This window comes from Microcaecilia unicolor, chromosome 5, assembly GCF_901765095.1.
Source record: "Microcaecilia unicolor chromosome 5, aMicUni1.1, whole genome shotgun sequence".
Classification (NCBI taxonomy): Eukaryota; Metazoa; Chordata; class Amphibia; order Gymnophiona; family Siphonopidae; genus Microcaecilia; species Microcaecilia unicolor.
In genome coordinates, this window is record NC_044035.1 from 257484433 (window position 1) to 257511088 (window position 26656).

The window sequence follows — 26656 nt, forward strand, 5'->3', positions numbered from 1 at the left end:
GGTGTCTGTTTTATGCTGCTGGTTAATAGGGACATATAATTCTTCTGATCTCACACCGGACTACATAAAGACACGTTGATTCAGTGCACAGGTTGTAAACCTTCCGTGCTGTACCGGGACAATTTGCTGTTTAAATAACTATCATGATTAAAAAAAAATGTCTGGTTTATTAATTTTTGGGATAGAATCCAAGCAGGCATCTGATGCTTTAAGTTTGCCAAAAGTATTTTACAAAAATTCTTAGGGAATTCCACTGTAGGGGATGTTTCAAGGCTTCTGTTTTCAACCCCCATACCCCGAATTTAAGATTGGATTAATTGCCAGAGGAACCAAATACTGAAGGTTTATATTTTATGTTTTAATTATTTATGTGGTTTTATAATTATGTTTGCATTGTTGTGACTCGCCCAGAGTGCTTACGTGGATGGGAGAGTAAGACATTTTTATAAAATGAATAAAGAAAGCTGTTTTTCAATAATAAACTTGCTATAGTCTATATCACATTTCTGAAGCTGTTATAGTAGCGAAGGCAAGGATGAAAAAGATGATTTGGTGATCTGATTTTGGAGGATGTCAGAGCATATGGAAAGGGTAGAGGGCTCCTTAAGCACAGCTGGGATCTCTTTGCCCAGCAGGACTAAGTGCCCCCTGTGTAAAGAGCTTTTCTCAGATCCCAAAATCCTGCCATGCTTACACACTTTCTGCACAGGGTGCATCCAGCAGCTTGAACCACTTTCTGTACTGGGTTCACGGGGAAGGCAATCAGCAGACCCCAGGTCTTGGCTATTGGATCAGTTGCCCCTGAGCCTCCTCTGCCCTGTGTGTGATTCAGAGGTCAATCTGCCCCCAGGAGGTGCCGGAGCCTTGACTACAGACCACCTGGCAGTTAATGAAGTGCTGCTGGAGAGGATGAAGAAGGAAGGCCTAGGGCTGCTGTGTGACCTGTGTAACGAGGGCAAAGCAGAGAGGAGCTGTAACACATGCAGAGTCAGCCTCTGTGAATTCTGCTGCCAGGCACACAGGTAAGAATGTGACCACCACACAGGAACAGAGGGGCCAGCCAAGCAGAACTGCTTTTCAGGGTAGCCAAAATATTCCACGTAACCTAATTCATAGTAAATGACCCATTCTTCTTGCACTTGGAATAGATACTGTAGATGTTAAGCAAGGTGGGGGGGGGGGGGGGGGGGGGGGAGAAAGAGATGATGTTGGGTTTCATATGAGAATTTGTCTTGGTAGACCTGACATGTGTTGCCCTACTAGGTCAGCCCCTTTCATATCCATTCCAAGTGTGCCCAGAATGTAGGATGTTGAAAGCCAGCAACAATACAAACAGAAAAACAGGAATTCTTGCAGTCTCAAAGACACACCAAACTCAGCGAAGGTGACAAAAAAGTAGAAGCTGGACGATGTTCAAGGTGTGCAAAATGTTTATTAAAACGTCCAGTGACTCAACATCAGTTGTGTTTCAGTCTCAGTGGCCTGCATCAGGAGTCTAAAAATAAGAACAGTGAAATCCAACATAACAGATAACTAAAAATGACACAGTTAAAATACATACAAACATTCATTAATCATAAAAGGGAGAAACATATGTCCATTTATCAATATATAAAATTAATAAATCATACAATGAAAGTTCATAACAACCTAATTTTTAAAAAAACATGTAAATTGGCAAATAGCAGTAAATACAGAATCTTAAAACATCATTAAAAAATAATAAAATTATACGCTCCTCAAGAATACTGTGTAAGCTATCGCAACGTAAAAACGTAAATGTAAGTAAGTAAATATTATGTCATAAGTAAAAAGCTTATATGATACACACATTGGGTAAATTGCTATGGAAAAGGAAAACGAGCCTCTTCTAAATGATCTAGGCCCAGATGCACAAAACTTAATGAACCAGCAACATGCTTTTTATACTGGTTGTAGCCGGTTTAGTGAGCACGGAGTTCAGCGAGACATGTACAAAGGGGTTCTGCCGGCTCTTTTCCTGTCACGTTATTATCTAACGATAATTGTATACAAATGTGCATTCTGATTGATGCACAGAAAAGACCACCTACCTTTATGATGAAATTTTATGGATGGGAGCTGTCAGTACTGCTGTTCCTTTCCATTACCGCTGAAATAGCAGCTGCCTGATGGTTGAGGAGAGCTGTGGCATCTCTATAGCCTGCTTCCTGCCCGCTGGCCAAGCATGCATCACGTACGCATGCAGCCCGTCACACTTTCACTCTCCCTTGCTTCCTTCCCTGCCTGCTTGCAGTGTTGATACCGGCTCCCTGGCTGTACTGCTGCCAAGGGTCAGATCAGATCGGGTAGGTCTGGCTGTAGGAAAGTGAGTGCTGCCATCACCAGAGGAGACAGCTGGCTGATTAAAAAAAAACAGTTTGAAAAAAAAAAAAAACCTACTCGCTGCTTTCAAACACGTAGTATGTAGCATGCGCAGAGTGATGAAAAATGTCTGTAGTATGTGCAGAGCAGCCACACTTAGTGATTGGCTGTTCTTCGCATGCTCAGGTGATCGATTGGCTTCCCCATTGCCGAGCGAGCAGCTGATGTGCATTCCGTTTCTTTTGAGCATCCCGCGTTATTTCCAACTCAGTAATTTTACCAAGGTGGAAATAGCGATCAGTGCTTTACTGGGACTTTGGTGCATCTGCCTTCTAGTGAGAAAATCCATGTCCCTTTCCTCTATATCGCTAAATGGCTTAAAATACAGGGGGCAAAAAACTAAGGGGGGGCTTTTACTAAGCTGCGGTAGAAATCAGCTGTCAGTAAATTCTGTAGTCAATAAATTAAAATAGGGGTGTGTGTTTTTTATCAAAACAACACAGTGATGTGTAATGACAATGGAAACCACTACCTTATGTGTCATATGGCAGCCACACATAATGTGAAGTACTGTGCTGTATAGATGACGAAACAAGCGCATATTTTAGACAGAGCTACTGACCAAATGAACGTGAATAAGCTGTGAGAAAGTATTGCCAAATAACTGTGAAAGTGAGCAGTTGGTAAAGATGAGAGAACAACATTATTATAAAACCTTAAAAAGTGGATACAATTGGTTGCTATAAGGTAGTGAGGCTAGTCAAAAGAACACAGAGATGTGAAGATGTGACTATTCACAATATGACGTGCTATATATATGACGTAAATCCCCACACCCAGCAACAGAGCATAACCAATGATCGTACTGGACAATACACAATCTTCACTCCCTCCAAACTTCATGGTTGGTACCTGATACACAACTACCTCATTCGACCACAACATAACCTTGTATCAACCGACTGGCGAACGCCTTTACGGTAGTATGTAAGCCACATTGAGCCTGCAAATAGGTGGGAAAATGTGGGGTACAAATGTAACATAAATAAATAAATACGGCAAACATACATAATCACAAGTCAGGAACCTTGGAATACAGTTAGATTCAACACTTACTCTGATTCCCCAAATCCAAGCAACCATCAAGAACTGCCTCTACTATTTGCGACAGCTACGCTATCTCAGACTACACCTCCCAAATTGCAAAAAGTGATCTACAAAACTGTCCACTCTGCAGACTTCACTTAGCTAGGAACCAAATGGTGGAACTCCTTACCACCCTATCAGGCTTATTTTCAAAGCACTTTGGGAGGCTAAGTTCCATAGGTTTCTATGGAACTTTGGGAGGCTAAGTGCTTTGAAAATATGCCTCAAAGTATACAGGAATATACTAGATTTTGCAAAATCCTCAAATCGTTTTTGGTCAAACAAACCCTCACAACTACCATATCTCAAACAACTAATTATTACATGAATTGCTTATTACTGTATTTACCATTAACCTTCTCTTTGCTTCATGTAAAATTTCTCATTCATAATAGATTTTCTAAATGTTAAACATCCATAGCTATCCCAGTACGTTTATGATACTATATTGTAAAATTGGATTCTTACAACAAATTACTTTCTTATGCTTTATGTATCCTGTACTGTTTATTGTAAGCCACATTGAACTCAAATTTGTTTGGGATAATGTGAGCTATAAATGTCACAAATAAATAAATATACTGGGAAATGTAGACAAAAATAGAGCCCTTATAAAATTTCTCGCGGCCAAGTTCTAACACGCGATCATTCAAAATTGTAAACAAATCATCCACCGTGTTGGCGGGCAATTTGAAACACATTGCAAATAAACCTCTCTAATGTCACAACGTATAGCTAAAACGATTGCTGTGATATAGGGTCCCTTTTACAAAGCGGTGGTAGGGCTACCGTGCGCCAAATCAACACTACCACCTGACCAGTGCGCCCATCCAGTGGTAATTTCGAAGTTGGTGCGTGCTCTTTCCTGTAGTAGAAAATATGTTTCTATTTTGTACCGCGGTGGGGCATTCTCGATGGTAATCGGCACCGTGGCCACATTGGCGCGTGCTGCATCAGTACCGCACGTGTAGCGTTTGAGCCCTTACAACTGAGTCAGTGGGTGGCGGTAAGGACTCAGGCAGTAAATATCTTCCCCCATTAACCAAGCCTTTTTTCCCAGCCGCAGTAACAAAATGGCCCAGCACACGCCAAAAACACACACCCACACTACCACAGGCCACTTTTTACCATGGCTTAGTAAAAGGACCTCATAATAAAAGGAAGGGTGCCTTTGTTTTCTACAGTAATAAAAAATAACACGTGAGCTCGATATAGCTACATAGGCTATAACTAGCTACCCAAACCATAAAAAAACATATAGGCACCTGTGTCGGTAATGCTGTTCGGCTTTGTAAACAGGGGGCATAATGCATTCCATCATAGGCAGACAACATAGTCTAACATAAGACATAGTTGATATTTAACATTATCGTTTACCAATTGGAAATTTAGTTATACCTATTTTTTACTAACTAAAACAGACTCTTAAGAAACATTGGAATTAATTAGGTATGCAAACAATGTTATGTTTATGCAAACATTACTTTTTTAATAGAAGCAAACACCTATAGTGGAGGAGTAGCCTAGTGGTTAGTGCAGTGGACTTTGATCCTGGGGAACTGAGTTCGATTCTCACTGCAGCTCCTTGTGACTCTGGGCAAGTCACTTAACCCCCCATTGCCCCAGGTACAAAATAAGTACCTGAATATATGTAAACTGCTTTGAATGTAGTTGCAAAAACCTCAGAAAGGCAGTATATCAAGTCCCATTTCCCCTTTCCCCATTTGAGATTCTACGTGGAATGTTGCTACTATTGGAGATTTTAGATGGAATGTTGCTACTATTTGAGATTGTACATGGAATGTTGCTATTCCACTAGCAACATTCCATGTAGAAGCCTGCCCTTGCAGATCAGCAATGCGGCTGCGCAGGCTTCTGTTTCTGTGAGTCTGACGTCCTGCACGTATGTGCAGGACGTCAGACTCACAGAAACAGAAGCCTGCGCAGCCGCATTGCTGATCTGCAAGGGTAGGCTTCTACATGGAATGTTGCTAGTGGAGGAGTAGCCTAGTGGTTAGTGCAGTGAATTTTGATCCTGGGGAACTGAGTTCGATTCCCACTGCAGCTCCTTGTGACTCTGGGCAAGTCACTTAACCCCCCATTGCCCCTGGTACAAAATAAGTGTCTGAATATATGTAAACCGCTTTGAATGTAGTTGCAAAAACCTCATAAAGGCGGTATATCAAGTCCCATTTCCCTTTCCCTATATAAAATATAATGCAATAAGTAACAGGTATCTTGATTAAAAAAACATATTCATATGGCTGTAAAATATAATTTGTATAAGTGAAAATCATACATTAATTAAAAACAAACAAGAAATATGTAAAAATGAAACCTTGTGTACAATCATAAGAACAAAGGGGAGGAAATAATATAAAATACATTTTAAAAATAGAAAAATTAAAAATAACCCCATCAGACTTCTGTAGACCAGACCACTTTGGGCTCTAGTATTAAATCCAGGAACCACTAGGATGAAGCAAAAAGTATCCAGGGGCAGGAACCCAGGAATGCCCACGCTCTACCGCTTAATATTTTTAAATAGGTTACGCGCGAGTTACCACATGCAAAATACCTATTCATGTGCACTAACCTTGCATTAAGGGCTTAGCACCCTTCAGTAAAATGGCGCCTTTGTTCTTTAATTGGCTTAATCTGGATGTCTAGTTATGTTCCAAAATGTCTATTCCCGCTAGACATGTGTGCATTTCTCAGTATCCTTGTATTTTACAAAAGGCTCTGTGTTCGTTGAGCCTTTTGTAAATGGTGTACACCCTGACCTGGTTGGCTCAAACTCTGCCTGAATATCCTATGCAAAATTGGCCTTCAGGGGATTAAAGAGGGGCAGATTTCATTGTGGGGGAGGAGAGAGAAGAAAATATGAAAACCATGTTGAAGAATTAAGTGGACATTGTGTTTTTTAGGCGACAGAAGAAAACTGCTAGCCATGTGATGATAGCCCTGAAGGACATGAAGGGATGCAACAGGATTGTTAAGCCTGTCCACTGTTCTGCACACCCCTCAGAGGAACTTTGGCTGTTCTGCGAGGTGTGCGATCACCCAGTGTGCCGAGATTGTGTTGTTGGTGAGCACCGTGAGCATGCCTACGATTTCACCAGCAATGTCATCCACAAACATGGGGACTATATGAGGGAGCTCTTAAAATCCACTGAGCCCCATGTGGGAGCACTAGAGGGGATGTTGCATGAAATTGAGAATGTCAGTAAAGGAATTGGAGAGTGTGTGAAGACAGTAGCGCTGGAGGTAGAAAACTTCGCAGCTGGATACATCAGGGCAGTGGAGCAGCACAAGGACAGGCTCTTGAAGCACTTGGAAGAAGTGAAGCTCCAGAAAGAGACCGCACTACACTTGCAAAAGGTGCAGCTGGAGCAGCTGCTGGCAGACATGCGGATGGGGGTGGACTTCACGGAATACCTGCTGGCCAATGGGTCTGACCTGGAGATACTTCTGACCAAAAGGGTCGTGATCAGTCGGCTGAGGAGACTGAATAAATCAAATTACAATGTTCATGCTGTCATGGATGATAGCATCAGCTTCTATCCCCAGGAAAAAGCGGGCCAGTACCATGGCTATGAGATGTTTGGGGCCATAGTCACTAACAGTGTGGATCCCGCCAAGTGTGTCATACAAGGAGAAGGTACGGAGAAGGTCCTGAATGCGATCTATTAAGAATGCACAAAAGGTTGTTAATTGGACAAGTAGTTAGCAGTAAGGGCCTCTTTTATCAAGCCGTGCTAGCAGCTCCCAGTGCAGTAATGCCGACAAAGCACGGCTTGATAAAAGAGGCCCTACATTGTATAAACTGGGTCCTCAGAAATGGCAATATAGTTTGAAACCTTATGTACAAGTCAACAACGTTTAGGCACCAGAGAATATTTTTTCTTCCCCCACCCTTTTCACTGCTTTGTTGTTCCTGTGTGCTTATTATATGGTTTGGCTTTTTTTCTCATTTAACTTTTTATTTTGTCTTTCTCAAATTGTATGGGTTTTTTTTTTTTTTTTTTTTTGGGGGGGGGGGGGGGTTGTTTAGGTTTTGTATTTTTCCCCTTTTTATATGCTTTTCTCAGTTCCAAGCACCAGAACTGACGTTTCCTCACAACTGCTCCATTATGTAATCTATTTTTGTGTGTATTCACCCCTCAGTTACTACAGGCCTCATGGATGCCATCATTGTGAAGGGAGCTGCTCCTTGTCTGGTCATATAAGAGTTTCTAACACAGAGGCAGGTATATGACTCATTTACCCTAAGGCAGTGGTTCCCAAACCTGATCCTAGAGGCACCCCAGCCAGTCAGGTTTTCAGGATACCCACACTGGATATTCATTGTGGGTATCCTGAAGACCTGGCTGGCTGGGGTGCCTCCAGGACCAGGTTTGGGAACCACTGCCCTAAGGAGTAATTAACTGAGCAACTGTAGCTTGTTTCATGTAGAACACGCAGCCAGTAACGTCACTTCCTTGTCATCTGTACCAGACCAGTCCATACTAATGGGTTGTGTCCATCTACCAGCGGAAGGAGACAGAGAAAATAGTTCCAAGTAAACCGCCCCTTAAGGGTATCATGCAGTCTGGGAATGTTCAGTATTTTCTCTGTCTCCTAGTGGATAGTGGACGGATCATGCAGCTGCTCTGGATTGCTGGCTGGTAGCTCCTGTCCCAGATTCTTCTGGTGACAGTGGAGCCAGGGGTGTGCTGGTAGCCATGTTGGAGCTAGTTTTAGATGATACTCAGTGGTCATGAGTTCCTCATCTGCCAGCTAGGGTGATATCCAGTGACCCTGGTTCCCTTCCCTACCTCCCCTGGCTGTCTTTCCAGCAGGGTTATGGTTGATTGTGGCATGGAGAAACTTGTCTCCCCTGTGGGGTTCCGTTCTTCTCTTCTGTGGTGGTAGGTATATCTGAATTTCTGCCTCTGAGGTAAGCCATTATTTATTCCTGTCACTAGTGGAGAAGGTTGTTTAAAAAAAAAAAAAAGGAAGAAGAAGAAACTTTGTTTTTCCTTCTTTTTCTGCCTCTGAGGTAAACCTGTCATTAGTGAAGAAGATTGTTTAAAAAGAAAAAGAAACTTTGTTTTTCCTTCTTTCTCTTGCCTGTTACCTGATTTATTTTCCCGCCTTTGGTAATGTATTCTAGGGGGCCGCTTGCAAAGTTTCTTTGAATTTCACTGGCCGGCATCTGATTCTGATCTTGGACCCTTCCGAGCTGGTACCAGTTGCTTTGATTTTTTTTTTTTGTGAGGCACGGCTCGTATCTAGATCATGAAACTACAGACCGTTCGGTCACTGCTGCTTCAGGCATCTTGCTTGAGATGCCCCTGCTATTTGATTCTTGTTTTGACAGTAGTTTTTCCTCCCTTCCTTATGGAGGTTCTGGTTCTCTCGTCCCCATGGATCCCTCCTGTCTGCTCTGGTTTGTCTGCAGGGTACTTTCCTTCTTGCAGGGGTTGCCCTTGGTGTGCAACTGCTAGCTCAAATCCCTCTTCTGAGTACCCTCGGGAGCACCATTCTTGCCAGTCTTTTGCTTGGACTCAGTTCAGTGTCTCTTTATGGAAATGTGCCTTTTTAGGACTAGTTTGCCACAGCTCTTCCTTGCTTCCCTTGCTTTCGGGCGGGAGTTTTAACCTGGCACAGGTGGATTTTGCCTTTTCTAGTTTCAGGTGCCGCTCTCCTGGCACATTTGACACTCCTTCCTTTTTCTGTAAGGAGCGCAGTTCTTTCCTGCTGAGCAGATCTATTTCTGTGCATCTGGATTATCACCTCTTCGCTCTGCGCTTTTCTCTACTTTTCTGCAGGGAAGTGGTTCTATTTAAGGTCTGGAGTTTGACTCTCCCTTAGCTGGTTCTTCCTCAGTTTGGTGTTAGTAGCCAGCTTCCTCTTTGTTCCTGGCCTGGCGAGAGTTGTTTCTTCTTCATTTCCTTACGGCTGCATTTTGCTCCCTATGGTCTGAGGAGTCCAGCTCTGTGATGCTTACCTCCCACTTGGCGGGAGTTCTTTCTCTACGTTGACTGCTGTTCCGTATCGGTTGCCTAGGAGAGCGGTCATTGTGGCTCAGAGACCACTTAGGGGCCAAGAGTGTCTCTTGGGGCACGGGGCTTTCTCTTCTTGTAGTTTTAGTCCCTCTGGGCCAGGGGAGTGCAGCGCCAGGTCTGCATTTCCACAAGTTGTGCTCCTTTCCTGTTGGCCTCCTGGCAGCACCTTCTTCTCTGGCTCTTCCCTGGGGCTCCATCTATGCATTTTGCTTGTTGAGCATGGCTCCATCGCTGCATGTTGAGCACGGCTCCTTCGCTGCATGTTAAGCACGGCTCCATCACAGCATGTTGAGTGCATGTTGAGCACGGCTCCATTGCTGCATGTTGAGCACGGCTCCATCGCTGCATGTTGAGCACGGCTCCATTACTGCATGTTGAGCATGGCTCCATCGCTGCATGTTGAGCACGGCTCCATCGCTGCATGTTAAGCACGGCTCCATCACAGCATGTTGAGTGCATGTTGAGCACGGCTCCATCGCTGCATGTTGAGCACAGCTTCATTATTCCATGCAGTTCCACCATTCCATGTTGGGCATGGCTCCATCACTGCATATTGGGCACAGTTCCACAGTTCCAGGTTGGCTTTAGCTCCATCGCTGTATGTTGAGGACAGCTCTATCATGGCATGTTGAGTGAAGTTCCTTTGCTGCTTATTCTGCAACCTTTCATCTCTGCATGTTGAACGCAGCTCTGTTGTCACATGTTGAGTGTAGTTCTTTCTCTGTAGGTCTCAGTGTGGGGCACAGTCCTGTGTCTGCATGTAGAACATGGCTCTGTGTCTGCGTGTGGAACACGGCTCTGTGTCTGCGTGTGGAACACAGCTCCTTGTCTGTGTGTGGCATGCAGCTCTCTCTTTGCGTATGGAACGCAGCTCCCTGTCTGCATGCAGAGCGCAGCTCCACCACCTGTTGAGTGTAGCTCCATCTCTGTGTGTTTAGCACAATTCTTCTCTGCAAATTGGGCGAAGTTCCAGGGTGGTATGTGGAGCACAGCTCTGTGACTGCAGGTGCTACACAGCTTCATGTCTGCGTAGGAAGCATAGCTCCTTGTCGGCATCTGGAGCACTGCTCCTTGTCGGCATCTGGAGCACTGCTCCTTGTCGGCATCTGAAGCACTGCTCCTTGCCGGCGTCTGGAGCGCAGCTCATTGCTGGCATCCGGAGCGCAGCTCCTTGTTTGCTTGTGGAAAGTAGCTCCTTGTCTGCGTTTTATACACAGTTCCATTGCTACCGCAGCTTCAGTTCTGCAGGTACCTCTAACATTCAGCTCTTTCAGTGGGGCACTGCTCATCCTCTGTCTGTTACTCTCAGCTTTTTCTCTGCTTGTTCAGTGCATTTCTGTCTTTGCCAGAGGTGTGCAACTCTTTCTCTGCCCATAGTGCGTGGCTCGCTTTGAGTGCAAATCCGTTTGTTCTTGTTGAGCACGGATCCTACTCTGCCTGATGAGTGCAGCTTCGTTTCTGTCCCTTGTTCACAGTTCAGTCTCTGTGGAGCGTATTTTCACCTTTGCCTGTTGGACACTTTTTCACCTTGTCGGTCAACCCCAGCTCTTTTCTGTGGGTTGCATACAGTAACTTCTCGGCAACTGTGGCATACCGCAGTTTAGATTGCTAGACAAGGCTGTCTTGTCTCCTGTTAGCTACCATCCCTGTGGCACCTTTTCTTGCCATAGTCTCTTGGTGGCTGGTGAGAAGCTTCTGCATTGCTGGAGTTTGAATTCGTCTCTGCTCCTTTTGTGGCAACTTGGCACCTTGGGGGTCTTTTCTCCACAGTGTGGCTCTCGACTCTTTCTTTTTGTCTCCTTTTGTTCTCACGGCTCTGTTCTTTCATCCCTAAGTCCAGAGTGAGCTGGTTGAGGAGTACTCTCTTTCTACGGTTGTACCCTAGTATGCTTCCCTTTTCTTCATGGTTCTCCTGAAGAGACTAGCGCTCCAGTTAGTTGGTTCTCTATTGTTGAGTTTGATTCTCTCACTAGGCGTGGGTCTAGGTGGTTCCTGGGCCTTGCTTCCTTTCTTCTATGAAGTGTGGCGCACTGTTTGGGGTTGCGTACTCCTAGTACTTGTTAGGGTCGCTTCATCCGACCATCTTGGACTCAAGGCAGACTGGTAGGTTTGGGAGTTAGTCCTTCCAGGGTTCGGAGAAGTGAATCCTGGTCTAGGAGAGACAGTTCTTCTCCTTGTTGCTCGGATACGACTGTTGCTTTCCTATCAAGGGAAGTCCTTTGACATGAGTATCTTTTGCTGCTTCATTTGCTACTCTCGGGACAGGGGTGTGTAATTTTTCTTTTGCTCAGGACGTTTGTTTTACGTCCTACGGCTTCAGTTCCTTTTCTAGTGTCTAACTCTGTTCCATTTTGGTAGCCTGGTGGTTTGGATATACGAATCCCTTTCTGCTGATCAGTTGCTTGCTGTGTGTATAGCTTTGTTGATTTTTCAACCTTCTGCATTCTTCTTTTCTCCCCCCCCCCCCCCCCCCCCTCTTTGGGAAACTGCTTTGCTACATCCCATTAGTCTGGACTGGTCTGGTATAGACGACAAGGAAGGAAAATTGTGTTCTTACCTGATAATTTTCTTTCCTTTAATCATACCAGACCAGTCCAGATGCCCTCCCTGGCTAAAGTCTGTCAGAGTGTTGTTTCCTTTAGGTATTCCTGGCTGTTCCACAACGCTTCAATACGGTGGGATGCCCTACAGCACTGCCTACTTCATCTTCTCTATTCAATCTCCTGCCATTTGTTGTGCCAGCTCTGTATGACTCCTGTTACTTGGGATCACGGGGTTCTTTCCCCGGATTCAGTGGTAGATCTCTCTGTGCTTGCGCAAGCTCAGTATGGACCATTCCCTCCCGCTTACTTGACTGTGAGGGGAGGTTGCAGTTGCCTTTGGCTAAGCAGGAACAGTGAGGTTCTGCATATTGGCTCCAAGAGTTTGCCTGTTTGGTATTAACTGTGTTTTCTTCTAGACTTCAGAGCACCATTGCTTGGCTATTCGAAATACTGAACATTCCAGGCTGCACGATACCCTTAAGGGGCGGTTTACTTGAAACTATTTTCTCTGTCTCCTTCCGCTTGTAGATGGACACAACCCATTAGTTTGGACTGGTCTGGTATGATTAAAGGAAAGAAAATTATCAGGTAAGAACATAATCTTTCCATAACACTGCCCTGTTTGTTTTCTTACTTGTCCACATACTCAGATAGTTAGGGAAACAGAGCACTGATGTAGTACTTTTATACTGTTAGAGCTCTCATGATGAGATATCTAGCACTATAGATGGACACAGAATTAATGTATTCTTTGTTTTATGATGTATTTCATGAAGATCAAATTGTATACTGTATACCTTTACATAAAAATGCTAATTGAAACATGTAGACACCAAGGGCTCGATATTCAGCTCCTAAATTGGTAGCCTATTTTCAGCCAAACTGAGGAGGCTTTCAGCAGAAAATTCATCTTAGTTTAGGAGCATAAAAGTTGTGCTTACAAACTTAGCCTGCCATTTCTTTGCCTAGATTTTTTCCTCCATCCTAAATCCAATTTATGCTCCTAAGTTTGGCAGTTAAGTTTTTGGCATAAATTTAGGCTCTGGGCCCTAGAAAATTTTCAGAGAGGCCAATTTAGGAGCATAACTCAAAATTGTTTGAATATTGGAACTCAAATTGTCAGCGCTCGGTTCACAACTCTATGGCTATCAAAATCTATTTTCACATTCTTCTGAAACCAGCAGTCAATTTAACTTGAACTGCAAGTTTTGGTTTTGCTTGTTTTAAGGTCTCCACACAGTGCGACAGGAGCAGGAGGCTGCCTTCACCCTTCTATGTAAAAATAACATAGGTGAGCAGGTGGAACGGGGAGGTGAACAAATTCGGATCAGGGTTGTCCACAAGGACAGGAAGGACTGGTAGGTTATTGTTGCTACAGTACTGACCTGACTAAACTCTGCTCTGGCCTGTGATATTCAAATAAGCCTTTTACTAAAGTGCATAAGCAGTTTGTATGTGAATTAATGTGCAGTAACTTACACATGGCCACGGTAGCCATCACTGTGCTGGCTTGACAGTGCATGCGCATATGTATTTTATTTCTTTAAACATATTTATAATGCACGTATTTCAAATCATAGAACTTTGTTTGCTCTTCCTTGGAATTAGAAGAAACTGCAAAGGACAAACTTTAAACATCATTCAAGGAGCACAGACCTCAGATTCAGATCTGTACCACATGCCTTCAGGGCCGCTTGTTAGCAGAGGGCATGTGGTGGAGATCTGAATCTGATGTCCTTCCTCCTTGAATGATGTTTAAAGTGTGGAACTAAGGAGTCAGAACTTTATAGACCTCTTCCTTTGTTTAGTGACCTTTGATGATACATTATTTTTGAGAAGACGCTGCATATTATCAGATTTTGGAATTTTTTCATTTTGTTTGGTTTTTTTTGAGAGATTGTTGTGCTTTGGATATGAGAACTGACTGTAACCTACCTGTTTACTAAGCTGCGCGGCAATGCCAACACAGCCCATTCTAAATGAGTGGGCTGTGTCGGCATTAGCGGGCGGCTTAGTACACGGGGGGGGGGGGGGGTAATTAGCTTTAATTATACCAGGGTTTTTTTGTGAACAGTTTGTTTTTCTCTATAGTGGGTGGTGTTATTTTCACTGTTCTCTTTTTGCTGGTTTAGAAAGAAGCCTATGATGATTTAAGGGATTCCATTAAGAGCAGTTAATGGCCTGTAGGCTATAGTGTGCTCTTAGAGCTTTGAGGCTTCGTTTATTTTGTAACTTTTGGATGAAAGTTTGCCCTTTGCAGTTTCTTCTAATTTCAAGGAATAGCAAACAAAGTTCTGTGATTTATTATTGTTTGCTCCCCTCGGTATTGATTCTAATCCACATATTCTAAAAACTATGTGGATTACACAAAACATACATTATTAAAATCCATCATTACATTAGACACTTTATATTATTTGTAGTATTTATTAGGATTTTTATGCCACCTTTTTGAATAAATTCACCATCTCAATCTATTCTCTCAACATTTTATAACATATCAGTAACATATTATTGTCCTCAAATTCAAGTCAAATTAGGTCTTCTATACCGCTAATATCCACAATTAGGGTTCAGTGCGGATTCTAACATTTAGGACACTTCAAATGGAACATGGCATGAAGAAGCTAGTTAGAAGGTTGAATGAGAGAGAGAAATGAACGGAAGAGTGGTAAAAAATGGGTAGGAAGACTCATAAGTACTGTGTGGTGACTAGTGGCGAACTGACCTTTCGGGCAACCAAGCAATGCCCGAGGGCCCAGAGGCTCTGCCCGGATGCCCGGCATGTCGCTGGTGATCTAGTGGCCTCAGCAGGAGGGAACATGTTCTTTCCTGCCCAGCCTGCTAGACTGCCGCTCTTCCTCCCCCCCCCCCCCCCCCCCCCCCCGCCCGGCACCACTGTATTTTAACAATGGGAGCCTGGGAGCCTGCGGAAGTCTCGGCCACCATTTTGAAAACACTGCAGCGCCGGCAGACAAGGGAATAGCGGCAGTGCAGCAGGCAGGAAAGAACACGCCCTTCCCCCCGCAGAGGCCACCAGACTACCAGTAGGACCAGGACAGCGGGGGCATTGGCTGCGGTGGAAGGGGGTGTTGGGCAGTGGCTGGGTGGGGAGCAAAGACCACCCTCAGTCCGCCCCTGGTGGTGACCGGGTTCATTGAGAAGTTTTTGGGAACAGAAGTGTGTTAGCTTCCTCCTAAAGCTAAGGTAGGCATTGTCTGTTCTTGTAGCGATTGGCAAGAGGTTCCATAGAGAAGTCCCTGCCACTGGGGAAAAGCGAGTTGAAAGTTTTCTGAAATCTATTGCCTTATAAGACCTAGAGAATAAGAACAGCTGCTCTTTCGGTCGCATAGATTGAACAAGATATAGTGATGATATTCTGATCAGTAAACCGGATGTGATGCCATGTAGAATTTGAAAAATAATGCAGGCGGCTTTGAATTTAATTCTACCAGCTACAAGGAGCCAGTGTAATTTTGTCAAATATAATGAAACACTATTGTGTTTATTTAGTTTGAAACGTCTTGCTGCTGTGTTTTGTATTTATAGCTTAATTCACATCAAATCAATTTTTGTATACCCCTAATATCCCTTTTCCAGGGTTCATTGCGGTTTGCATTCACGGGGAGACAAAAGCCGATAATTTTAGTGTGAGGTATGAGAACAATTTGAGACCCCTGGTGTAATTCATGAAACCAAAATCCTTATAGGAAAGGATAATGGATGATACTAGGAGGTAGAAGTCAATGGACTGTAATGAAGCAGTCTTTGGGAAGAGAAAGGTTTTTAGCCTCATCCTGAAGCTAAGATAGCTGTTTTCTATTCTGATGGCAATAGGTAGAGAGTTACATATTTTAACTCCAAGTACAGGGAATAGAGAGCTGAAAATCTTCTGATTTCAAATTGTCTTTTGAAACGGTGACGCTAGCATCAGTTGTTCTTTCAGTCTGTTAGACTGGACCAAATATAGCGAAGTGGTCTTAATCAGCAGTTCAGAGGTGAAACCCTGTAAGATTTTATGCTAACTGCATCACCTGTAATAGCAGAAAAAAACCAGCAGACCACTGAGTGAAGACTGGAGTAGTAGAAAAGGCTTTTTTCCATATCATCATGCTGATCAATCCATAGACTGGTGGGTTGTGTCCATCTACCAGCAGGTGGAGATAGAGAGCAATCCTTTTGCCTCCCTATATGTGGTCATGTGCTGCCGGAAACTCCTCAGTATATTCTCTATCTCAGCAGGTGGTGATCACACACAGCAGCAGCTCTGGCTAGGTCTCCAAGCCTAATTTTTAGGTTTTGTTGAGGATGCAGGGGAATGCTAGAGGGGGATGTAGAAATACACGCTTCCCTCTAGAACTAACAAACACTGACAACTAGCGACCTATTATTGTCTTCAAATATAGAGGCCCTTTTACTGATCTGAGGCCACTTTTAGCACGACAGTAAACATGGCTGATTTTCTATATTTTTCCCATTAATGGCTACATGCTAATTTCCCAATTAGTACATGGCCGTTACCGGAGGAGCCCTTACCGCCACATTCTTAGGAGGCGCTAAGGGCTCCCACGCTAATCTGGCAGTGCGCAGTAATGTACCTGATTTATCCAATTAGCGCAGGCACACCTACTCTCCGCCCATAGACACACCTCCACACCAATAAAATATAAATTATTTTTTAGCGCAGGATTAGCACTCGCTGATGGGCACACTACCACTGCTTAGTAAAAGGGACCCATAGTTTAATTCGTCTCAATAACTCCATATTTTCCCATAGTTAAGCATGCGTTACTTAAAAGATTTCATGATAGTTCATTCAGTTACCAATCTAGTAGTTTATGGAACAGTATTCTGGTATTTATACTGATAATGACTAATTGTTATTCCGCAAATCATCAAAGACCTATTTGTTTAACAAATATTTTGAGTGATTTTAGATATGTCTTAATTATTAGATTGTTTTTTGTTTGTTTGTTTGTTTAATTTTTGTGACCTGCTAACTTCATCATCTGTAATAGGGCATGAAATAGGCATATCGCCTGTATTTCACTGCATGCGATCACTGGTACAAATAGCACAGATGCACTTACCACCTATTCAGGAAGTAGTAAATGCATCTGTCTAATCTGTGTAGAGCATTTTTCTATGGTAACTGTATGGTAACATGCTGGCACTGTCTCCTACTGTTAGTGCACAGGTATTGTGCTAACCAGTGGCGTAGCTACAGGGGGGGCAGAGGGGCCTGGGCCTCCCCAAAACTGGATCTGTACCCCTGGTTTTGCTGGTGGGGGTCCCCAACCCCTGCCAGCTGAAGCGTTTTTTCCAGCGCTGTCTCTTGTACCACCGCATTTTCTGCCCTGCTCTCTCTTCTCCTCACAACCGGCATGCTCGTTTTAGTGAAAGTGAGTGGGCGCGCATGCTCAATTTCATTAAAACGAGCATGTCGGACATGATATGAAGGGGAAGAGAGGACAGGACAGGAAATGCAGTGGCGCCAGCCAAGTTATGTGCAGCAGCAGTGGCGGTGGGTGGGTGGGGGGCGGCAGGGCGGCGGTGGGGGAGATGGCAGGGAGGTGGACCAGAATGTGCCCCCTCACTTTGGGCTCTGGCCCCCTCCCACCTCGAGGTCTGACTATGCCCCTGACGCTAACTGAGTGGTAAGTGAAAACTACTACACTGCCTTCCCAGTAGGAGCAGAATAACACATGGAAGAACCAGGTAATACCAGAGCCTTCTACAAAAACAAATTTTCTCTAAGGAGATTGATTTCTTTAATAGTTGTCTTGAGCTTCGGTTTGCCTTCTCTTTTAAAGGGAAAAGGGAGATGCTTTGCTGTAGAACCGTATTGGCACCATCCTGTGTCTATTCCATTTAGCTATTTTGTCTTGAAGTAAAGAGGCAACAAATAAATGGTTTAATTTGTTTTTTTAATGTTATTGTTTGTTACTGAACATGAATTTTAAAACTTTTTTTTCCCACTGTAGTGTTATCGAGCCGAGAGTTCAGGACAATAATGATGGAACTTACCAGGTTTCCTTCACCCCCCCGGAGCCCGGCACATATACTGTGTGGGCACGTATTAAAGGGCAACATGTCCAGGTGAGCCATGGGGCATAGTTTTCCTGGGAATATGAGGAAAAGTAGAATGGTTATAGAAGTTTAAGGCATTAAGGATAAAGCTGAACACACACTAAAAGATATTAACATGTGCTATCTACTTCCATGGCCCATTTTATTCCTATGGGTCGCAGCAGATAGCACGTATACTAAATTTTAGTAACCATAGTCCTAAATATGGTATTAACAAAAGTTTTACCAATGACTGCTTCTATTTTCAGAGCTGCCTCCTGTCAGCATTGCACAGTGCTGTTCAATACCCATAATCCAGCTAATCTAAGTTGACCGCCCGCACAGTTCATTACAGCCCTGTTGGTCATATCAGTGTAGGCTGGATGTGTCCAAAGCTTTTGGTTTGTAATATACATGCTAGAAGAATAGTGTGGTGAATTAACATTTTTGTAAGTGATATTGCTGAAGAGCTGTCTGGTAAGGTTTGCCTTTTTGCAGATGATACCAAAATTTGCAATAGGGAAGACACCCCTGATGGTGTGGATAACATGAGGAAGGACTTAGCGAAGCTAGAGGAATGGTCTGCAATTTGACAGCTCAGATTTAATGCTAAAAAATGCAGGGTCATGCATTTGGGCTTCAAAAACCCGAGGGAACGGTACAGTTTAGGGGATGAAGAACTTTTATGCATGAAAGAGGAGCGGGACTTGGGATGATTGTATGTGATGATCTTAAGGTGGCCAAATAGAAAAAGCGACGGTGGCTTGGGTGCTTAGGGAGAAGAATGGTCAGTAGGGAAAAGAAGGTGATGAGGTCTCACCAGTCTTATACAGGGGCATCATTTAGAATATTGTATATAATTCTGAAGACCACACCTTCAAAAAGATATAAACAAGATGGAGTCAGTCTAGAGGGTGGCTACTAAAATGGTCAGTGGTCTTCATCATAAAGTGTATGAGGACAGAAGTTCTCAATACTTTGTAAGAAAGGTGGGAGATATATGACAAAGACATTTAAATACCTATGTGACATAAAGGAGGCGAGTCAATTGAAAGGAAGCTCTGGAACGAGGGGGCATAGGATGAAGGTGAAAGGGGATAGACTCAGAAGTAACCTGAGGAAATACTTCTTCATGGAAGGAGTGGCCGACTTTTAAAAAAAATTTCCAGAGGTGATTCGGGGAAGTATAGACCGGTGAGCCTGACGGTGCCAGAGAATGTAGTAAAAGCAGTTAGCAGGTTTTAAAAAAGGTTTGGATGGCATCCTAAAGAAAAAGTCCGTAGACCATTATTAAAATGGATTCGTGGAAAATCCACTGCTTATTTCTAGAATAAGCAGCATAGAATGTATTGTACTGTTTTGGGATCTTGCCAGGTACTTGTGACCTGGATTGGCCACTGTTAGAAACAGGATGCTGGGCTTGATGGACTTTAGGTCTGTCCCAGTATAGCAATACTTATGTACTTATGCAGTGGAGTTGAAAGCAGGATCTGAATTCAAGACAGCTTGGGACAAGTTCATAGGATCTCTAAGGTAGAGATAGGGAGAGTAGATGGCATTGATGAGCAGACTGGATAGTTCATATGGTCTTTATCTGCCTACATTTTTGTATGTTTCTATGTAATAACAACAACAGTACAGACAGGCAGACTCCTGAAGCTTGGGTTTTCAAAACAATTCACACCTACTTGCAAAGAGGTGTCTCCAGGTCAAAAGATCCTATACAGACCAACTGGTAGGAAACAAGAAGATGCTGAAAAAAGTAATTCCTTCATGTATAAAAACAGGCACCTTGATTATACAGAAGGAGTAAATACAGTTTCCATGCCATAGACAACTTTTCTAGAGAGTAGATTTCAGATACTACCTGAATACTGCACTGTCAATAGAAACTGATAAACACACGTTACCCACATGGTTTCAACTGAGCGATATGTTTCCAGCACTGCAGGTTATCTAGCGTTAAGATCTTACACAGTGCTGTTCACTGTCTTTTCAACTTTCTGCATGGTATATCCCATTGAAAGCCAGTGCCCTTGAAAGCAGCATACACTTAAAACTGACCTGTAAAGCAATGGAAAGCATACAGCAAAACCCCAAAACTGTGGTTTCTTTATGCATTTTAATAAGAGTTTCATCAATCACTGAGTCAGAATGTTCTCTCATAATACAGAGGCGTAGCCAGACAGCAGATCTTGGGTGGGCCTAGGCAAGAAGTGGTTGGGCCCACCTGTGGCTAGTCCACTGTCCTAACATCATCCTTTATTTCCTGTGCAGTCCTGGGAGTACGTGAATGGCAGATTAGATTATACAGTGGCACTAGCTCTCTCATAGTCATATTATCTAGGTGTTTGTATAAGCAGTAATAGTAATCATTCTGTATAGAACTGCAGTTTTCCCTTTCTTCTGAAGATGTGGTTGCTGTTGCTTTCTAGCTGTGATTGTTGAGGATGGGTGGAGTTAGTTTGCAGTGTCTGTCTTTCCAGATCCACTGACATCTCCCACCCAATGTCTTTCAGACCTCCATTTCTCCAAGTCCAAAATTCTTCTGACAAAATCTTGTTTTTCCATGTGATAGCCATTTTATTGAAAATAAAAAGGATTTAATACTGCTGCTGTCAGAGTCTAAATTAATTTGTTTTCTCAAAGGAAGGAGGTCAGGAAGCAGAGCGTTAGCTCTCACTTTCCCATGGTAAAGCCTTTCAGAATTTTCATGGACCCATGCAGTAGCCATTAAGTGAAATCTGTCACAATTGACTTTTTATTCAGTAGTCCATAGCGTCACAGTTAAATTTAATAAATGTGTATTGTTTCAAAGAAGGTGCTTTTATTTACTCCTTAAGGGTTCTCCATTCACACTGACTGTGAAGAATAAATTCCGCAAGCATCAGGGCGTGTTTCACTGCTGTACCTTCTGTTCCAGTGGTGGGCAGAAAGATGCGCGCTGCGCCTGTGGGGGGACCATGCCAGGTATGTGCTCGCCTCCCTGTGTGTGTCTCTCTCTCCAGCAATCCATCCCCTCTCTCTCCAGAGACAAAGTTCAGCACTACTTCAGGTAGTCCTGTAATTACTGAGGGTGAAGAAATATTAATCATTACAGCAGTGTTTGCATTTTTCTTCTTGCTATGTTGCTTTATACAGTGGTGCTCAATGACCATTAAGAAAAGCACAGGGTACATAGGCAAAACATAGAAAGCACATGCTTTTCCAAGTGCATAATGGTTATTTGCAACTTTAGTTAAAGTGCTACCATTCTTCACCTGGGCTTCCTGATGTCATATTTGGAAGGTACATGCTTCCAAAAGGGAAATTCACAAAACAGTTGAGAATTTGTGAAAAATACACTAAGGGTTCTCTCTGGGACCTGTCTGTTGAAGCATCTGCCATTGCAACTCTGGCCTTGAGGGGACACCATGTGTGATCAATCACATCACATGCACGTTGCAAAATGCAGTGCTGCGGGATCACAGGAACAAGAGGAAAGAGAAGAGAGGACAGCGCTTGCCCTGGTGCAAGGGACTGGAGGGAGCCAGAAGTTAGCACTGGAAGGTGTTGTGAATTTCTCTGGATATATGCTAGGATGATACAAAGCATTCTCTTAGAGCAGTGGTTCTCAACTTTTCTTCCACTTTGACACACATCTGACAGATGATGCTCACCTCCGTGACACACTGAACACTACCATACATGGCTGAACAAAAAAAAAAAAAATCCCTTGTATATCATTCATTATTGCTGAAAATAATGCTAAGAAAGGTGGTGAATGCTGGGTGGGAAGAGCAGATTTGCAACATTTCCAGTGGGGGCTCGTGGAAGCAGTGAGCATTATGGGTAATGGTGAAGCAGAAAGGACTAGTTATGTTCATTTTAAGTATCTGATTCCCTGCTCTGCTCTCCCCAGCACAAAGGCACCCATGATAGTTAAGGAAAGCAAGGGCTTGCTCTCTCACATTTTTGGTGACACACCTCTTAGTTCTTGATGACAAACGAGTGTGTTCCGACACACTGGTTGAAAACCACTGTCTTAGAGTTATATTTTAATGCAATTCTGTAAAATAGTCAGCTTGAAAGGTTGAAAGATTGTCTTCAGAGGCAGAGAGGATCCAGCTATCATACTTAAAGAATAAGTTAGCCCTCTGCACACATTTGAGACCTCTAAGGTCCTCTCAAGGAACATTACTATCTGTATTCTCATCAAAATAAATTGTACAATGTGATACCTGCCAGCGAGCCTTCTCAGGAGTAGCTCCCACACTCTGGAACTTACTCCCAGAGGGGCTACGTCTACCTCTACTTCAAAAAGAAGGTGAAAGCCTGGCTCTTTACACAAACTTTTAATACATGTGATGACTGACTGACTATACATGCACTCTGCACCTGCACTAGCTTGCTGCACACCCTGTGACTTAAACCAGTTCTTCATATCTTGTTTAACTGTATAAAGATTTTGCCTTTTTAGAAACCCATCTACCTATCCCAATTAATTCTGTACTGCTTGGCCCCTCAACTACATAGAAAAGCATTAGTATCATGTCAGTGCTATTTGAATGTTCTATTACATTGCTTATTAGGTGTTTCATTGGTATTATGCTGACATATTGTATTTATGTTATTTGAATATTCTTCCATGCTGTCTATTATGGTATTGCTTTTATTGTACTGCCATCATATTTCCAAGTTTACCTCACTAAGCTGGGCTCAAGTAGCTATGCTCTAGGAATACTTGCCCCTTTTAAATGAAAGGCAAAAATGGAGTCAGCTGTAATTCTATAACTTTTTTTTAAATGTTTGATGACTCCTGATTTTGTCAAAGTGGCACAATACATGCAATACTGTCTTCCCTGGTACATTAAAGGGTGATATGCCCTGGATGTTGCTTAAGGTCCTGGCAAGTTAGACCCCATGCTCCCAAGGGCTGAGGGAGGCAGTCATCTGGTATTTTGAAATGTATCTTATGGATGGGTGGAACCTGAGCCCTGTCAGAGGAAAGAAAGAGATCATGGGAGTGGGGACTTATTTTTCTACAACTGACTAGCTTAGTGACTTTTAAAGGCTGGGTGTGTACTTCTTGTATAATAAAAGATGACTGTGTATATAACAACCAGATGATTAAAATATGTAAATTGAATGACATAATTGAAGCCCTTTTAGCACTTTATATTTATTTGGGATTTATTAACCGCCTTTATGAACAGATTCACTCGAGGTAGTCTACAGCAGGTCCAGTTTAACATAAAACTCACAATTTTGTTAACAACAATATGAAAATAAGCAAATATAAGAATAAAAACAATAAATGAGATAAACTTGGAAATATGATGTATAAAAAGATGGAAGAAGTTCTTGTCCCTTTAGGAGCAAAGGGTTGGGCCTCTTCATGTGCTTTTTTTTTTCTTTTTCTGCCTCTAGGAGGGTATCAAGGCTGTGGTCATGGGCACAAAGGTCACCCCAGCCGTCCACACTGGTCCTGCTGTGGCCAAACCTCTGAGAACTCAGAGTGCTCAGGACCGATCGAGCTTAGCTCACCACGGAGTCTGCTGAGGACTGTGGCCATCTGAGGTCTCCACAGGAGATTATGTGATCTGGAAGATGTTGCAGATACTATAAACCAGTTACATATTGCAAGACTACACCAAAGCAAAGCACTGTTCCTTCCTCCTGTCCATATACCAGATGCATCCATACACGCCCACAGAAGAGTTAACACCACATGAATTTCAATTACCCTTTAGCACATCTGAATTTTCGTTTATAGTAGAATTTAGATGTCCAGTTCCATAGAAATATCAGATGGACAGATAGAAAGAAGACTATGACCAACTTAATTCTTGCTATTTTGGACATTTATTGTGTAATAAAATATTGTAGCTTGATTACACAGCACAAATGTTGTGTAATATTGAATACTAGAAGTGTAGCTTTGGAGCTAGCTTGGAGTCTTTGCCTCAGAACATTAACAGTAGATACCTAACACCCCCATGGGTGTTGTGGATCTATAGGGAGAGGGTTTTTAAATTTAATAATATAGAGTTGATTAAACAGTAGTTTTCTTGCCTTCCTTTAGTATATTTGATTGAGGAAGTAAATAAGATGTTAGGGGCCATGTATTTTTCCTACCTCATTATATCTAATTCGAGACTTCTGTTATTACAGATTTCCTTTGTGTACAATTTTGGGACTATAAGCAAGCGTGCCTAGCTGAAATTGTACACAGTGGAATGAAGTTAAGTTGCAACATGCGTGCAACTTATTGCATGACAAACTGAACTCACTGGTTTTTAATTCAGATGGAATTGAAGTTTGATTTTAAAAGTTTTTAATGAGGAACGTTAATCTATGCATAACAACTAATTTTGTACTTGTTTGTAATGATATGTGTTCTGTAGAACTTGTATACCTCACCATTTTTAACCTGTGTATATATATGTTGAAAGTGTGAGTTCTTGCACACGTTCACTGTATTTATCTTATGGGCCCTTTTACTAAGTCACTGTAAAAAGTGTCCTGCGGTAGTGCAGGTGTGTGTATTAGGCGTTCACTGGGACAGTTTTTACCACATCTACAAAAAAGGACTTTTTTTAAAAAATGGGATGGGAAAAGGGCCTACAGTAAAAATAAAACCAGTGCTCCCAAAACTGGCCTGAGCCCTTAATGCCACCCATTGATCTAGCGGTGAAGGCTTATGCACTCCACGCTCAGTGACTGGTCGGCGCGTGCCAACTGCCGATTACCGCATAGGAGGAAATAAATAATTCACCTATGCATTATGGGCGTGCACCAAATCTGAAATTACCGCCAGGAGAGCACGCTGGCCTGGCGGTAGTCTCATTTGGGCGCGCTGCACGCACATAGAGCCTACCGTGGCTTAGTAAAAGGGCCCCTAAGTTAGGCTTGGACACGCATGCACAAACGTATAGGCAATTACCATTTAACATAAAGGATACCTTCGGAAACTGTGTGCTGGGTGGAGTACACCCTTGTTCAATAGCTGTTATGGTATTTTGACTGTTACAGTATTAATGGGATGGATTTATATATATAATATAGTTATATATAAAATCAATATCATATGCATATTAAATATTAATAAAAAAAGCTAAGAACAATTTTATTCTAATAAGTGATATTTGTAAATCAACTTGAGTGGAAAGGAGTGGCAATACAAAAATATGAATCCTTAAATAAACCTGTGTATAACAACCACTATAAGAAAACTGAACATATCTAAATTAAGCTGATAGGTAAGCGAGAGAGATGCTACGTAGGGAGACGATCACCCTAGTAAGGTGATATTTAGTCTTGCATCCCATCCCAGGCTTCTCTCTATTTATTTTAAGCCTTTTCGAATGAGGGCTTAGCTGAGGCTTTGTGTAGGAAAGAATAAAGGCAGGTGGAGAGACTATCCCTTGTGCCTAGTCCTTGCTGCCACCAAATCCTTTCTCCACAAGTTATACAGGCTTTGGGATTCATGGAATACCAAATTTTAAACATATGATACAGCCAAATATTATCTGTAAAGATGCACAGAGGCCATCATATGGAGAAATTAGGTCTTACCTGATAAGATAGTTGCGTCCATCAAGCAGCAGGTGGAGATAGAGAACTGGTAACTGAGATGAGATCTATCTCGGCAATCAGTCCAGCTTCTTAGTATTTTCGTAGACAAGCAGTAAGGAGGAAACTCAAAATAAAAACACAACAACCATAAACAACTTGTTAACCTACCACTAACCAGATGAGCAAACATGTAGACCTGTCTCATCTCTAGACAACTTGTAGAGAACAAGAGAAGTGCAGGAAGCACCATGCAAGGTGATGGTTGTTATTTGACCCTTTGCCTCGACTAAACATCTCAGAAGCCGTGGGTGGGCTTCTGGAAAAGTTGGAAGGACTAATAGAAAATTATCAGTAAGACCTAACTTCTCCTTCTATTACGTAGCTTCCCACTATTCCAGAACCTGTGGGATGTTCAAAAGCGATCCCTAGAATGAGTGGGATCCTGGCACTGCCGCCGCTCTGAGGACTGAAGCCCCAAAACTGGCTTCCAATCTCACCGCAACATCCACCCCTGTAGTGCTTGGCAAAGGTACGCAGCGTTGACCACATCACCACCTTGAAAATATCCACCAGAAACAGTAAACTAGTCTCTGCCCAGGATGGCACTGTACACCTCATGGAATGAGCCCACAAGGTCTAAGGAGCCAGCTTCCCCATAAGCAAATAAGCTGATGCGATGGTCTTCAGCCATATAGCAGTTGTGGCCTTGGGGGCCATGAGGTCAAGCCTCTATATACCAAAGGTGGAACCTGAGGAGGGAAACTGCTCTGGTGGTGAGGGTGGTGGTATTTCATGCTGGGGTGAGGAGGGGGAGAAGAAGCCAGCTCTTAAAATAGGGGAATTCTGCACAAGAAAATTACAAATAAAGTGTGCAGAATTCTGCACACAGTGTTTGAAAATTCTGCACAATTCCCCCAGGAGTAAGTGATGCCTTTTCATGGATAAGGT

At 42.9% G+C, this 26656-nt stretch overlaps 1 protein-coding gene across 1 annotated transcript; it reads left to right on the forward strand.

The window, feature by feature from the left end:
- Nucleotides 1–412: 412 nt before the first annotated feature.
- TRIM45 (tripartite motif containing 45) lies at nucleotides 413–24747 on the forward strand. Its single transcript, XM_030205102.1, has 6 exons — nucleotides 413–1022; nucleotides 6417–7150; nucleotides 13311–13440; nucleotides 18067–18181; nucleotides 20995–21121; nucleotides 23561–24747. Exons 1-6 carry the CDS (start codon nucleotides 571–573, stop codon nucleotides 23707–23709), a joined length of 1707 nt encoding a protein of 568 aa, XP_030060962.1. The 5' UTR covers nucleotides 413–570; the 3' UTR covers nucleotides 23710–24747.
- The last annotated feature ends 1909 nt before the right edge of the window (nucleotides 24748–26656 follow it).

Coding starts and splice junctions, on each gene's coding strand:
- TRIM45 (XM_030205102.1), top strand. CDS start 571: ATGTCAGAGCATATGGAAAGGGTAGAGGGCTCCTTAAGCACAGCTGGG. Junction 7,151..13,310: donor GTGTGTCATACAAGGAGAAG/GTACGGAGAAGG, acceptor GCTTGTTTTAAG/GTCTCCACACAGTGCGACAG. Junction 21,122..23,560: donor CTGTGGGGGGACCATGCCAG/GTATGTGCTCGC, acceptor TTCTGCCTCTAG/GAGGGTATCAAGGCTGTGGT.